Here is a 16,695-nt window from a genome sequence, read left to right on the forward strand (position 1 = left end):
GTTTCTGCATATTTCTGTACCTAAATCTGTAATTTCTTTTCATGAGACTTATTTTGGTCTACAGAACTCATCAGCACATGCTACTGTTGAGCCAAAAAAGCACAATGAAAGCATTAGTGCTTTACCAGCACTGAAAAACAACACACTAGATGTATTTCCAGGCCAGTTACAATGGATCCTAAATGAATAGGCTTAATCATAGAAAAAAATTGCTACAGAAGCAGTTAGATGATACTTAACGTTTATAAGTCAGAGAGTGACAGCAGGCTGTAAAAAGAAAAGAAGGATGACAGACTAGCACAAGACATTGCAATCATAAATTGAAAGCACAATGGTGTCTTTAAATGAAAGGCAGTTATCTTATTTTCCATAACAAGCATTTGATTTGGAGAAATGATTGATTCACTTGCGAATCACAGTGTAAAAAATAAATGACACATCCAAGATTATGTCCTTTGTAAATGTCAAACTGTAGGGAAGCCTGGTTTATAAGTGGTGTGTTTGCTATTTCAGGGCTTTTTTTGTGAGCTCAGTTAGATTGTTGCATGACATCTGTAAATGGTTAGGCAGACTATCTTCAGATTAAAGTAATTTCAACATATGAGAGACGTGATGAAGTCACATTTTGCACCTAATAATTATAATCAAGACTACACCAATATAAATCTCCAATACGCAAAAAATAGTAGTTTGGAAAACTCTTGAACTTGAGAGAAGTTTTTAAAATAAAGTCATGGTATAATTATTCTTTGAGACTCTGCAGTCGCTTGGTAGCAATCACAAAACAAAACAAAAAAAGACCCATTTGAAAATGAGTGATGGTTATATTTAAACAATCTGCTTTAAAACTTGCTAACCTGAGAGGTTCTGCATAATCTTTGCTTAAATAGTGACCCTTCCTAAATGGGCACAGGGACACCTTTTAAAGGGGAGGAGAGTAACACTCCATAGTCACCCCAGCATAGCATCTTCTCCAATGGCTGTTGCTGGAGTCTTGATCGTGAACCTTTTTGGGACCTTCTCATTTTTTTTGCTATGAAACTACTTTGTGAACTTCTTTTGGAAAGTCATATAGATTAATAAAAATGAATAAGTGGACTTTCAGAGGAGCCTTGCTCAAATGGCCCTGTCAGATAGCATAATCATAGCAGGCAACTTTCATGGAATTTCCTCCATATTATTCCATTGTAGAATGTGACATGTGTTTTTTCAGGTTAACTAGAAAACAATGTACGATAGCTGACCCCCCCCCACCTTAGGGGGTGCGTTCCTAGGGCTACTGCAGGTACCTAAAACTACAGATAGTAGCGAACCCTATAATTACTGTGACACCGCAAGACATTATGGGGTACTACTCGGCGAGGCTTCAAACAGATTTGTCCTGAGCGTGCTGCTAACAGGAAGGTGACAGCAGAGGAAGCTTTTTGTGAAAGGAAGCAGAGTAAAAACACTAGACTTTGGAAGCAAAAGCAAGAGCGCTAACAGAAAGCTGTCTGGCATTGTAGCTAGACACCACTAGCTCAAGCCCTTCCCACAAAGCTCCATGTGATCCCAACCATACACTCACTTCGAATAAGCCCTATTAGGAAGAACTCCCTAAAAGAGAAACACTCAGATTAGCACAAATAAGTGCACAAATAAATTCGCACAAATAAGTAATAACAAGTGCCAGTTTTTCTTGTTCAGCCCAAGTTCCATGTAAAACTCCTATTTCCGACTCAGGCTACAAGCTCCCTCATCCTGCCTGCCTTTTAGGCATCCTTACAACTCTGTAAAATAGGTCAGTGTTGTTAATCCTGGATTTTGCAGATACGGTTTGAGGGAAATAGGAGAGAGTTACTTGCCCAAGTCTACCTAGTAAATTCATGGCAGAAGTGAAATATGAACTGGTAACTTCTCTCAGCCAGTACATGACACTACCTTCCATTAGTTACATCAGCACGCGATAGTACACTACCACAGTGCAATGTGTGCAGGTTCCAAAGTGTCAGCACCTGCCATTTATGGAAATCTTATCAGCTTTTGCTGTTCATAAGTAGCTATCCATAAGGTGTTAATATCACATTTTTTTGCTTCATCCGCACAGCCAAGAAAGCTTCTAAGTTTCGAGACTGGTTGGACTGCAGCAGCATGGAAATAAAGCCAAATGGAGTCGCCATGGAAATTTTGGCATATTTAGCCTATGAGACAGTAGCACAGGTAAATTAGTGTGCTATAGAGATCAGATAACTTTAGGAAATGTTTGTTCTTTTTTTACAGCTTTTTATTACAGCCCACACAGAAAACCCCTAATAGTTTTTGTGCATACTATGTAGTCTTAATTGCACCATATTTGGGGGGCTTTCATTCATTCTGTGATGTCCTCTGCAGTGTAAAATGGTAGTATGGTCCACAGCTAGGACATAATGTGCAAGATACATTCAGTTCACCAGTTTTACTGTGTCATAATTAGAAAATTACTTAGAAAATTACCAACCGACATGAGAGAAGTAAATTCCTAGCTCTGTCCCAGCACATGTTGCATAATAGTTGCAATATTTGCCAGGAAAAAATGAAAAAGTAGACTTTAAAAGGTGAAAAGATAGTTTCCTCCTTCAGTGCAAAATTTTGTTCATGAAGTTGCTGACAAATTCTGACTTTTAAAGCTTGTGTTTTATTCTCTTTCCTTAGCTGGTGGACTTGGCTCTTTTGGTCAAACAGGACATGACTCCCAAAGTTGGTGACCCTTTCAGTCATGCAATATCAGCTTCTTTCATTCAGTATCACAATCCGACTGAGGTAAGATCTACTTAGCCTTTATTGATTTTGTCATAAGAATAGAAATAAGCGAGAAACATAATACATGATTTTATATTGGTACAAGATTTGTTCCTCAAATTCCATACATAAGTACTTCAGGTAGTTGCTGGCTTTTCTCTGCTCTTTGCTTCCCAGAAGAATGAGGGGCAAGTTCCTCCTGAGTTTCCCCCTCTATTCCTTAGGAAGTTCTTGTGATATTCTTTGCACAGGTATCTTCCACTAGAGAAATTCAGGAAATACCCACACTGTGCTAGAGTTCCCATTCATAAGGAGATGTGCTGATGGGAAGAACTCTAATGAATCATTCTTTCTCAAATAAATTGGGAGCAAGAAGGAGGGATCAAGCTGTGGCTCTTTTCTCTCAAGCAAAATGGAAAGTGAGGAAAGTATGCCTGAGTGTAATTGCAATGCTGGGTCAGAAACAGCTTATATAGAGTGTGAACCAGGCAAGCAATAAGCTTGTGACGGGCCAGTGGAGATATGGTGGTGGGGGTCGGACAGGCCGTTACAGGAGAAGGAGAGTTCATCGTAGGCAGATCATCTCCCCTTCTGGTCCTTCCCCCAATTCTCGGATACTTGGTGGTCCTGGTGGTGAGTCCCTGGATCTGAAGCTGCTGCTTTTGAATGCCAGGTCGGTGAATAACAAGACCTGTATCGTCCGGGATGTGATCCTGGATGAGAAAGCCGACCTGGTATGCATTACGGAGACCTGGTTGGACGGGGAGGGAGGCGTTAGTATCTCTGAACTGTGTCCGCCAGGTTTCCAGGTGTTGCAGCAGCCAAGATTGCAGGGATGGGGAGGGGGAGTTGCAATGGTCTATCGTGAGTCCATCTCCCTTACCAGATGCCTTGTCCAGCAGTCTCCTGGGTTCGAGTGCTTGCATGTGGTGTTGAGAGGGCCGGACAGGATTGGGATTCTGTTGGTGTACCGCCCGCCCTGCTGCCCAACAGTCTCCCTGCCTGAGCTGACTGGGGTGATCTTGGGGGTGGCATTGAAGGCCCCCCCGCCTGTTAGTGCTGAGGGACTTCAATGTTCATGCCGAGGCCCCTGTGGCAGGTGCAGCTCAGGATTTCATGGCTGCCATGACAACCATGGGCCTGTCCCAGAAGATCTGGGCCCCGACACACACAGCAGGACACGTGTTGGACTTGGTGTTTACAGCTGGGCATGGGGGCAATGATCTGGAGGTAGAGGAGATCAACATCACTCCGTTGTCATGGACAGATCACTTCCTGGTAGGGTTTAGGCTTGTTGCGACTTCCTACCTCCGCAGAGGCGGGGGACGGTTTTCTATGGTCCGCCCCCGGAGGCTAATGGATCCTGAAGGCTTCCTGAGGGCCCTGGGGGACTTTCCCACTGCCAAGACTGGCACCTCATCTGTGACCCTGGTCGACCTCTGGAATGGGGAAATGTCCAGGGCTGTGGATGAGATTGCTCCGGAGCGACCTCTGCCACGCCGCAGACTCGGAGTGGCTCCTTGGTTTACTGAGGAGCTGCAAATGATGAAGCGGCAGGGCAGGTGTCTAGTGCGATGGTGGCAGAAAACCCATGACGAATCCGATCGGACACGGAGTAGAGCTCATTATAGAGCCTACTCCGTGGCGGTGGTAGCAGCGAAGAGATCGTTCTTCTCTGCTACCATTGCGTCTGCTGATAGCCGTCCGGCAGAGCTGTTCCATGTGGTGCGGGGCCTCCTTCATCAGGCCCCTTCAGTAGTCCAGGAGGAATACACGGTCAGCCGCTGTGACGTGTTTGCCCAACACTTTGCAGATAAAATCGATCGTATTCGTCGTGACTTGGATGCCACATTGACAATGTCTGATGATGTCCCCTTGGCAACTGCTTGTCCAGTATTGTGGGATTCTTTTCAGCTTGTGCAGCCTGAGGATATGGACAGACTCCTTTGGAGTGTGAGGCCGTCTGCCTGCCTGTTTGACCCTTGCCCAGCTTGGCTGATTAGAGCGGCCCGGGGCTGAGTGGACGGGGAGGATGGTCAACTCTTATTTGATGGAGGGGACGTTGCCGCTCGCCTTGAAGCGGGCAGTGGTTCGCCCCCTCCTGAAGAAGCCCTCCCTGGATTCCACTGTGTTGAATAACTATCGGCCAGTCTCCAACATCCCGTTTCTGGGCAAGGTAATTGAGCGGGTGGTGGCGGCCCAACTCCAGAGGGTCTTGGATGAAGCGGATTATCTGGATCCTTTTCAATCTGGTTTCAGACCGGGCTTTGGGACAGAAACTGCCTTGGTCGCCTTGGTGGTTGACCTACGCCAGGGACTGGACAGGGGGAGTGCGTCCCTGTTGGTCCTACTGGACCTCTCGGCGGCTTTCGATTCCATCGACCATGGTATCCTTCTGGGCCGATTGGCCGAGTTGGGAGTTGGAGGCACTGTTTTGCAGTGGTTCCGCTCCTACTTGGAGGGTCGGTCCCAGATGGTGGTGCTGGGGGATGCCTGTTCGACACCCTGGTCCTTGAGGTGCAGGGTGCCGCAGGGTTCAATTCTGTCCCCCATGCTATTTAATATCTACATGAAACCGCTGGGAGAGGTCATCCGGGGGTTTGGAGTGAAGTGTCATCAATATGCTGATGACACCCAGCGCTGTCTGGAAGCAGTGAGGATCTGGATTGGGGCTAACAAGCTGAAATTAAATCCGGATAAGACAGAGGCTCTCCTGGTTCGGAAATCCTCGATGCAGGTGCTGGATTATTGGCTTGCTCTGAATGGGGTTGCACTCCCTCTGAAGGAGCAGGTTCGCAGCTTGGGGGTCCTCCTGGACTCGCAGCTGTTCCTGGATTCCCAGGTGGCGGCTGTGGCTAGGGGGGCCTTTGCTCAGCTTCGGCTGGTGCGCCAGCTGCGACCATACTTGGATCGTGCAGACCTGGCCACGGTGATCCATGCCACGGTGACATCAAGGTTAGATTACTGTAACGCGCTCTATGTGGGGCTGCCCCTGAAGACGGTTCGGAAACTACAATTAGTACAGAATGCCGCGGCCCGTGTGGTCACCGGAGCCAGGCGGTTTGACTCTGTCAGTCCGCTTCTCCGGGGGCTACATTGGCTGCCCATTCGTTTCTGGGCCCAATTCAAGGTGCTGGTTTTGACCTTTAAAGCCCTATACTGCTCTGGGCCAGGATATCTTAGAGACCGCCTATTCCCGTACAATCCGGCTCGCCATCTCAGGTCATCAGAGAAGGCCTTTTTGCAAGTGCCGCCACCCAAGGAGGTCTGGGGAGCGGCTGCAAGAAATAGGGCCTTCTTGGTAGTGGCACCAACATTATGGAACTCCCTTCCCCTTGATTTGAGAATGGCTCCCTCTCTTGAGAGTTTTCGGCGAGGCCTGAAAACACTGTTGTTTAAACAAGCCTTCTGATTTCTGGCCTTCTTAACATTTTTATACATCTTTTAGTTTTTTACAGGCTTGATTCCTCGGTGACTTGCTCTTTTATTCTGTCTTTTAATCTGACTACTGTTTTTATGGCCTCTGTAATGTGTTTTTAAATGTTTTTATCTGCTATGTATTAATGTTTTTAAAATCTGTTTTTTTTAATATGTTGTTAGCCGCCCTGGGTCCCGTTAGGGAGAAGGGCGGGATAAAAATAAAGTTTTATTATTTATTATTATTATTGTCCACGGCAATAAACATATGGATATTTTGTCTGTGAGAGATGACGGGTGACGGTTTACTGTGGAGGCATCTATCCTCAGTACCAAATTCTGCCATTTGAACTTTACATGGCACAAGTTATTACAAAAAGAAATGTTGTTCCTTTACTTTCAGTACCTTAGCTTCTACCCAAGATCTAGACTTTTTCTGAGTTTTTTACCTGCATTGGCACTTCCAAAAATTTAAGATCTTAAATTTTTTATTTAGCAACCAACATTTATTTGGGAATGGGATTTCCTCATTGATAGAGATAACCAGATAGTATATGAAACCATTAAAATGACTTTAACATTATTTTAAAATCTATATATATGTTACATTTTATTTGAACTTTTAAAACAGGCAACAAGGTATAGAGAACAAAGGGTATTTTAATTTCCCTGCTTACTGGGTAAAGGCACTTTTCAAGTGATACTTCTCTTATATTTAGCAGGAGAATATAATGGGGAGAATGACTGTCCCTTTCACCCCTGTACAATGTCTTTTCTAGTGGCTGTTTACTGATGTTCTTCTGCATTAAATTTTGAACATTTTTAGGACACTGAGTCATTTAATTATTTGATTTTGTCTGTAAACTGCTTTCTGAACTCTTTTTGTTGAAAAGTGGTATATAAATATTGATGATTATATACTTGGAGAACAGCCATAATAGGCAAGCGACTCCAGTTTTATCTGTTGGACATTGTGATTTTTTGTTTTGTTTTTAGATGCATGTTTTGGGACAGACTGCAGCTATGAAGACCAGTCCAGACTCTCCTGAAAGTATCCCACCACAAATGTCCACTCCTCCAGCACCAGGCCCACAGCATCTTGGGAAAACTCAGCCTGGAACCATTGGGAATGGCAATATTGGACAAGATTCCACCAAAGTCAAGCAACAAAAGAGGAAAAAAGTAGGTCTAAGGTGGCAGTACAGGGGTCAAGTATTGTAATACCTTCATTCTGTGAAGCTTTTGGGATGGCATAGACTTACGTTTGGGAACAGTAGACAAGAAAAATAAATATTTCTGCTTGTAATTGGAAAACTTTGTTTTGTCACTAGTACCGTGAGAAAATGAGAGCCCCTTTGGAAATGTTATATTGGGAAAGGCAGTGCTGGCAGCACTTGATCTTGCTCCCAGCTCCAGAAGGGCTTTGGTCTGGGTCTGACCAGGAAAAAGAATTAACTGGACTTTTCCTACAAGTTTTAGGGCTGCTCTGAGGATTACAAAAGGAGCCCTGCTGAGTCAGAATATCCATCTTGCCCGGCATCCCATTTTCCACAGGGAGCAACCAGATGCTTCTGGGAAGTCCAGAAACAGGCTACGTGGACAGATAGCCTCTCCCTCTGTTGCTACTCAGCAGCTGGTATTCAGAGGAATACTGCATATGTACTTGGTGGTTTCAAATAGCCATCTGCCAAGAATTTGTCTTAATTCCTTTCTAAAGCCACTAAACTAGTGACTGACACCAGCTTCCATGCTTTAATTATGTGTTGTGTGAAGAAGTAATTTCTCTTGTCCATCCTGTCTCTTCTGCCAGTCTGTTTCAATGTATGACCTCCTGTTCTGGTGTGATAAGAAAAGAGAAAAGAAACTTCTCTCTATTCTCTTTGTCCACGTAATGTGTAATTTTATAAACCTTTATCATGTTTCTTCTTACTCTTGGTTTTTTTCTAAAATAGTAAGTCCCAAATTCTTTAGCCTTTCTTAGAACATAAGAAGAGCCCTGCTGGATCAGGCCAAAAGCCCATCTAGTCCAGCTTCCTGTATCTCATAGTGGCCCACCAAATGCCCCAGGGAGCACACAAGACAACAGACACAATCTGTGGCCTGGTGCCACAACTCCCTGACCATTTTAGTTTTCCCTTTTTGCACTTTTTTCAAGCACTAGGATAGCTTTTTTGAGACAATGATCAGAACTAGGTGGGTGGCGTCCACAGGGTACCACTGATGTGACATATGCTGGTTGAGGTACCTTCCACCCTACTGAAGCTTGTTGAACTTCCTGAAAAACCATTGGAGTAAAGAAGGAAGCATGGGTGGTATCACCTTGCTGCATCTCATTCTAGGAGCTTCAGCAGTTCCAGAAGCAACCAGCCCACCTTTTTAAACTGCTGGAAGCTATAGCAATGGCATTCTCTATTGCTTTTAGCAACAGTCATTCTGTGGCTCTCCAGTGCTGAAGTACTTATCATTTGGATTTGGACATTTAATCTTCTGTGCTAAAATGTTAGATGGAAAACTAGGAGCAAATATGGTAATGTTTTCTTGATCCATTAAGAAGAGGTCATATAAAAGCCACCTTTGATTTGTTTGGGCTTGGGATTTGTTTTTTAATATGGAGAATGTGGCAAGCATTGTGTCCCCAGGATAAAGAAACCAGTCCATTTTGTAGAGTTTTATTTTCTTAATTAATGCACTATATGCCTGTTATGTGCTTTTGATTTTGTTGCAGCGTATGTGTTTTTCTGTTGCAGAGCACTGCAGCTTGCGGTGCAGAGGCTCAGAGCGATGCCATTCAGCCTGCCCACATCAGAGAGGCCATTCGACGCTATAGCCACAAGATTGGCCCCCTTTCCCCATACACGGTATGTAATAACAGAGTTATAAGAAGCTATATTTATAATGTTAAAGAACTTTGATTTTTAAGTGGTCAAATGAAGAAGATTTGGAATTGTTGGGAGCAATTTGTGGCAGCTATAATTTTTCTTTATAAAATGGCATAATTCTTTTGGGAAATAAACAGTATTTTCTGTCCCATATTGGAAAGAATTTTATTTTTTTTTGGTAAATATTTCTTTTTAATTGTAAATTCTTTTTGTTTTGAATATTTCTGGTTCTGCAGAATTGTAAATGTGTGTCTTATTTAGAAACATTTTTATTGCAATTTTGTGAAGAGCGAATGTTGTACAATTAGTTGTATGCCAAATTTTGCTTCTTTCCGGTATTTATCTCTGAAGTCACAGATTCAGAAGCTCAGAAAGATTTGAAATTAGCCAAATTTGCATTAAAAAAGTATATTTCTTTAATAAAGAATAGAGTTTTAAGACTGACTCTTAAAGACAAATCTAAGGTGCATGTACAATTTTAATATAAGAGAACTATTAGTATTAAGAATACTTATATTCATCTTTTCAATCAGAGTAGTTCACAAAGTGGATTACATAATAAGATGAATCAATCAGATTATACCCTTCTTTTCCTTTCTCTGCCTCCGTCCTGTTCCCAGCTACAGTGAAAATGGGAGCATATTTCAAGTTTGTGTTCTCTCATGCCCTTACTCTCTGCATGGAAGGTAATGACTGTAGTGGTAGATACCATTGTGAAGAACTAGTGAGAGAGCTTGAGACCTGCTCCTACTCTCATTACTTGTGAAGGTTTGAAGCACTGAAATTGTTTCAAGTGAATGAGGTTTACCAAAACAACTGAGCTTTTTTTAAAAAATCAGGATTGATTGGTAAATTTTAAAAAGCAATAAAATGTTACTAAGTGCATACAGACACGTTTTTATCCATTTTCATAATAGTAGAACTTGTGATCACCCTCTGAAATAGGTTGGCATCAGTTTCAGGTCAAACAAAATAATGTAGTACTTTACAGAATAGAATTTGCTGCCACAAGATACTGTAATGTGTACTGGTTTAGATGACTTTAAAAAGGGATTAGACAAATTCATGGAGATTAGATCAGAAGCTATAAGCTGTGGTGGCTAAACAGTGCTTCTGAAAACTGAAAGGATTTAGTGGCGGTAAACAACTTTTGAGGATCATGACCTTTCATGCCTTGCATGTGGCCTTCCTGGGAGTATCTGGCTGACCACCAATGAGCAGGTGGCGCTGAACTAGATGGGCTCTTGTTATGATCCAGCAGGACCCTTTTTATATCTGTTGTCTGTTCCCACCCACACTTTTTGAAGTACACTTGACAATCAAATTTTCAAAATGTTTCCTGAAAATCTGAAAGTAGTTTTTATAAAACTGTATATGGGAATTGGATCATCAGTAACATATGAAACAATAAATAGCCTAAAGCAGTGATTTTCAATCTTTTTCAGCTCATGGCACACTGAGAAGGTTCTAAGTTATCAAGGCACACCATCAGCTTTTTTACAATTGTTAAGGCACACCGAGCTGCCAGCTAGGGGCTCGCATCTCCCAGTGGCCTTACTAATGTGTGACCCTCCCCCAAACTCCCACAGCACACCAGTTGAAACTCACTGGCCTAATGCAGAGCACCAAGAATTGAACTCCTACACTAGCAGTCTGCATTCATTTCAACAGAGGGTCCATATCACTTTCCCACCATGGATCACTGGATTAGAACAATATAAAGAAGCCACTGAAAGTATACACTCTTGAAAAATATTACAGGAGAATGGGGTGAGAGAGCAGGAAAGAATTCTTCTCTTGGCAGTTCGACTTGTCAGTGATAACTGTAGTGTTTGCTTAAAGTGATCATGCAGCTTGAGTACTGCAGGAAAAACTTGAATCATTGTTCTTTGAAGGCAGACTCAGAAGCAGTAGTATCTTCTTCACAATAATATTTCTGTCTAGCCAAGTCCTACGGGATCAACAACAACAACTTTTATAGCTCACCTTATCTTTTGGCTTCTATAAGACCCAGGTTGCTCCAATTTCCTTTCCCCAACACCCCATAGTGATTTCTAGACATCAGGTCCTGCTGCAGCCCATCTATCTACATCTCATAACCATGAAACACTAAGGGCACAATCCTAACCAGGTCTACTCAGAATTGTCATATTTTGTTCAATGGGGCTTACTCTCAGGAAAGTGTGGTTAGGATTGCAGCCTTAGATTCTGCTTAGATTCTTAGATGCTGCTAGATTCCTTCTCTGTTGCTTGACCTTTTCTTGCCCAGTGTATCCATCTCGGAATCTTTCTCCTCATTCCCTCCTGTTCCTGAACGGCAGAAGGTGAAGCGCACACACCAAGGTGGAAATCAGCAATTGTCCTCTCTTACTGGAATTGTCTAGACTAGTAAGTTTGAGGCTGGTAGTAAGCACATGAACTTTGTAGGTATATAATTTTCTCTCTGGAAATGAATTTGGATGCTCACATACACACAGGGAGAATAGTATACCGTATTTTTCGCTCCATAAGATGCACCTGACCATAAGACGCACCTAGGTTTTAGAGGAGGAAAACAAGGGAAAAAATATTCTGAACCAAATAGTGTAATAAAATATTTAATAAACTATAACAGAATAACATTTGAACCATGTAAAGTGAACAGCAGTCAACAGTGGCATTAAGAACCATTATCACAGTCATTAACAAATGGAGAAACTTAAAGGTTTGAGTACTCTAGTTTTCTGGAAACCCCAAGAACTCATCATCCATACATACCAGTGCAAAAGCAGGGGAAAGGTGTGGGGAAGGGAAGATCTCTGTATAGACATCACAGCAAGACCAGTGCAAAACCCCTTGCACACAGAACCAACAGATGGAAGTGGGGGGGGGGGCGCAGATCTCCATACATACCAGTGCAAAAGCAGGGGAAAGGTGTGGGGGAGGGAAGATCTCTGTATAGACATCACAGCAAGACCAGTGCAAAACCCCTTGCACACAGAACCACACAGAACCGTCAGGTGCTCACTCCCTGGGCTCCCTGGACTCACTCCCTAGGCTCCCTCCCTGGGCTCACAAGCCTGCCAGGGGCTCACTCCTAGGGATGCTTGGACGGGAGAGAAGCCTGCGATTGACTCATTTTGCCTCGAGATCGACTGGTAGCTCTCAATCGACATAATGAGCACCCCTGCTCTAGGGGCTTGCTCAGCAAGACTGCCATCCCACCCATACTTTCCTGGGAAGGCGAGCAGAGCAGAGCAGGCAGGGAGCGGGGCCGGGGGCGGAGGTTTTTTTTTTTCAGTATTCGCTCCATAAGACGCACACACTTTTCCCCCCACTTTTGGGGGGGGAAGTGCGTCTTATGTAGCGAGAAATATGGTAGTTTCATAGCAATTAAATATGAACAGTACTTAATCATATTCTTTGCAATTATTATAACAAAACCATAATTCATTACATGAATTAAATTTAGTGCTAGGAAGATAATGCTAAGAAATCTTATGAAGTGCATCTTTATGCTTAATGAGTAAAATGGCAATTATTTCTTGCAACAAGATTTTTCCCCCCTTCTCTGCTGTTTGTAAATGAAATTTTAAAAGAATAACAGAATAAGAAAACAAAATCAAAAAATAAAACCAGAAAAGGATGCATATTTATTATTTGTAAAATACATATAGATTACAAAACATGTAAGCAATATATGCATAAATTTCTTAGAAAGTCTTCCAAATGTTCAAAAATATATCCATAGGTAAACCCTATGTTCCAATATTGATAGAGTTAAAAGGTCTCAGTCCATTGAGGAATATGCGGAGGGGGGAATTATCTTTCCAGTGCTTCAATATAAGCCTTTGGGCTACAGCAGTGGTATTCAGATTGGGGTGTTGCGATGCCCCAGCCTGAGGGCCCTGGCCTCTGCCCGCCTTAAGGGGTGGGGGCAGGGGGAAGGCAGCGATGTGATCCTGGGGATCCAGCTAACGGGGCTGCAGGGACTGGGATGTACTCACCAGTCCCTGCAGCAGCCTTCCTGGGGTGTGGGGAGCCCTGCGTGAGCGCCTGCAGGGATCCCCAGCTGGTTCACAGTGAAAGTAGAGCGATCGCACTCCCCTTCCGGTTTTTTGGAAGTGGAGCACGATTGCTCTACTTTCATTTTGAACCAGCTGGGGAGCCCTGCAGGCGCTCGCGCAGGGCTCCCCACACCCCCAGGACGATGCTGCAGGGACTGATGAGTGCATCCCAGTCCCTTCAGCCTCCCTGAGCGGCTGGATCCTGGGGATCGCGTCGCTGCCTTCCCACACCCCCCGCTGTTTCCCTCCCCTCCCTTGCAAGAACTTACTGCGCTTCTCAAACTCCCAGAGAGTTTGAAAACCGCAGACCTACAGTAAGGCCCCAAAGAGTCCATTTCTGCTATTCTGCAGTTACAACAAAATAACAAGAGTTTGATCATAAGTGAATCATACATACATCAAACTCAATCCAGTGGAGCACAGGTAACTTGCTTGGACAGAGATGGGGGTTGAATTAGTACATAGCAGGTATGCAAGACCCATTATTCCCAACAGTTGCTTCTTTTGTGTCAGCTGATGTGCTCTACCTTGGGTTGATGGAGAAATCAAGGTTATGTTGAACCTCATCCTACAGAGTCCTCTGTTCATGGGTACTACATTAGATAATAGCCTATAAAGTGAGAAATTTTTACCCAAAAATCAGGCATAGATCGTCTCCTTGTCCTATCTGTGGGTCATTCAGGGGTCAGGGCAGTTCAGGGGCCAGGAGGAGCCCAGAGGACTAGCAGACATGAGCTTCTCCTGGCAATTTCACACTCTGGCTGGCCATGCCTTACCTCTCTCATTAGCTCCTTCCTGCAAGGAGAAACTTTGCAACTAGCCAGCCAGCAGTTGGTCAGGCAGGCAGGAAAGCTGCTGCTGGGTCTTAGAGCTTGCCATGTACAAACATTGTACAAGTACAGTTTGAAAAAATTCCCCTTGCTTCCTCTTTCCTTCTTTCCTTTCTTCCTGCCTTCCCTCGGATGCCAGCAAAGTTCACTCTGCAGAATTTCGTGCTCTGGCTAGCCGTGCTTTCCTCTTTGCTTCTCCCAAAAGCTCCCTCCTGCAGGGAGATGCTTCGCAACCAGCCAGCAGGTCAGTCAAGCAGGCAGGCAGGCAGCTGCGGGGTCTTGGAGCCTGCCATCTACAAACAGTAGTACAGAATTTTAATATAGGGACCTGAGGACCTGCATTTTTTGGTATCATTGGGGGTCCCAGAATTATAGTCAGATACCCACCTACGTTTTACCCCCGACTTATTTGGGGGGGGGTCATAGAAAATTCCATGGTTTTGGGCTCAAAACCTGCCCTCTGTGAAGTTGACTTATGCTTGGGTGTCTGCAGTAGGTTGAGGCACAGTTCTCTCATGGCCATTGGTAGTACATTATAGGTTCTCTGGTTTTATGAATCCAGAGTCCCATCTGGTTCCTTGTGTTTCTGGCATATTCAGGATTGCTCTCTCCAATGAGTCGATCAGCTCAGGCAGTGGATTTGTGGATGATGCTCGATATCCACCCGTTTCTGCTGCTACTTCAGCTCTCTAGATTTGAAAGGGACGATGGGAATAGAAAGTGTGAGGGAAAAGAGAGTGATGGACTGTGCTCTAGCCCACCTCTTTCCTGTGTCCTTTGTGTTCACCTCTGTTGCTGCTGTCATTCTCAAATCCAGGGGGTAATGGCAACAGTGCCACATGAGGTGGTGGAAGCATTTGGAGTGCTTCCTTAGGTTCCAGGAGATTTTGGACCTGCTTTGAATATTTTGAATCTTTGGACATAGGGCAGGGTATGATTTTTTAAAAATAAATAAATACAGAGTGTTGTTTGCTTGTGTGTTTTTGCAAGCATGGCTCAAATAAGGGGTTAATCTGAAAATTTGTCTCTTGATTAACTGATGGGGCTAAAATCATTTGAAAATGAGGAACTCGGAAAGGTTGTTCCGCCGCACAGATTTCCTGCTACTGTTTGACCTTTCCAACTATCAGGTGGACATTCTGTCAATGTGGCTTTTTAATGTTCTTTATCTTTGCTCAAAAATTTGATGAAAGAGTGTAAAACCGTAGTTTCCATTTTAAGAATATATGGCAGTTTTGTTTATTAATTCTGTCAATCTAAACCTTAACATAAATTGTCTCCCTTCTTGAAGATTCTCAAAAAGGTATCTTGACTGACATTTTGTAATGCACATATCTATTTTAATTCATTTTCAGAGCAATATGGTTATTCAGTAGAACTTATATTTGCAGGCAACTGTAGTTTTAGAGTACTATGTTAATTTATAACTTATTCTAGTTTCCCAGTGTTCATTTAAAGTGGATTGTAAACTTGCATAATTTTCATTTTCTGGGGTTTTTTGTCCAGTCTCCCCTCATATGTGCTTCTGATTTAAGATTAATTCCCTTGTGCTGAAAATACAGACATTCAAAAGACAGTGGTGTTTTATACTATAGCATTAAAATATGATAGACTGTAAGTTTCTGAGAGATTATTGACCACCTCAGGTGGAGCTGTTCTGGCAGTAGGTCAAAAAGTGTGTCTCTAACTAAATGAAAAATAATCTTCTAAATGAAAAATAAGCTGGCATTCTCAACTGGGAATAACTTGTTGCTATGGAATGGAAATTTTTAAAGGAAATATATAGACTTCTGCGCTCGAAAGTATTTTTCTTTTTGGCAATTTGCCTAAAGGTGAAATTTCATTGCCATTTAATACAGGATGTAATACAGAATAGGAAATTTCAGGGTTGTTGCACATGTTGCAGCCATTGCATGGCTGCTGTTTCATGGCTGCTGTGTTGCAGCCTTGGGTTCTTGGGTTGGAGGGGGTCAAGTGTACTGTTTCTCCACATCAGATTATTGTCTCTATTCTACCTTTGAATGACCTCAAAATTAAGGAGAGCAATAACCCAAGCCACAGAGTAAGCCAGTACAGGCAGATTTCTTAGCATGTGAAGTCTGTCACCATGGTAGGCAATTAAAAGCAGCCTTCATGTGGTGACCATTATCTTGTTCATGTAAAACTATAAGAAGTTCAAAACAGTTTGTTCCTTTATGATAGACCTTTTTGAGATGTGCAGTAGCTAGCACAAATGTTGCCAATTCATGTTTTAATATTCTACACTAACGAAAAATTCAGTTTTTTTACTGTCTAAAACAAAACCAGACTTTACAAGAATCCAGCAAGGTAAGTTGTTTACATGCTGGAGTGTGTTGCATTACAGTGTTTAGTGGAGGAGAGCAGTCTGAAAACCCATGATGCTACATTCCTCTAATCTTTAGCCTCTGCAGCTGGAAAAATTTAGTGTGTGCATAAGTTGTAAACTGTCCTACACCAAATTCTAAAGTTTACTTTGAAATGGTGGAAGATAGTGTGTGTAGAAGCAGCTACAGTTGCCTCTTAGCATCAGTCTCCAAATTGTTCTTCAAAATCAGTGTGGAATCTATCTGGAACACCTGCATGTGAAGAAAACTTACATGAATATGTGGATGCCTGCCCTTGGATTGGGCCAGTTGTGTTACAATGCACTCCTTCTTAATTTTGCCTGTGTTTAAATTAAGCAGGAATCTGAAAGGACTGTACTTAAGTCAAGGCATTTAAACATATATATTGGAAGGTCTTTTT

General features: G+C 43.1%; 1 protein-coding gene across 2 annotated transcripts in view; it reads left to right on the forward strand.

Moving 5' to 3' along the window:
• The window catches only part of SUPT3H (SPT3 homolog, SAGA and STAGA complex component), a 337,879-nt gene that overhangs the window by 268,709 nt on the left and 52,475 nt on the right, over nt 1–16,695 (forward strand). For both annotated transcript variants that reach the window (XM_066637648.1, XM_066637730.1), the window contains 4 exons: nt 2,087–2,199; nt 2,671–2,778; nt 7,171–7,356; nt 8,922–9,032. In XM_066637648.1, coding sequence (XP_066493745.1) covers nt 2,087–2,199; nt 2,671–2,778; nt 7,171–7,356; nt 8,922–9,032 — 518 coding nt within the window. The remainder of the gene's footprint in view (nt 1–2,086; nt 2,200–2,670; nt 2,779–7,170; nt 7,357–8,921; nt 9,033–16,695) is intronic.

The sequence above is a fragment of the Tiliqua scincoides genome, chromosome 1 (assembly GCF_035046505.1).
Source record: "Tiliqua scincoides isolate rTilSci1 chromosome 1, rTilSci1.hap2, whole genome shotgun sequence".
Lineage (NCBI taxonomy): Eukaryota > Metazoa > Chordata > Lepidosauria > Squamata > Scincidae > Tiliqua > Tiliqua scincoides.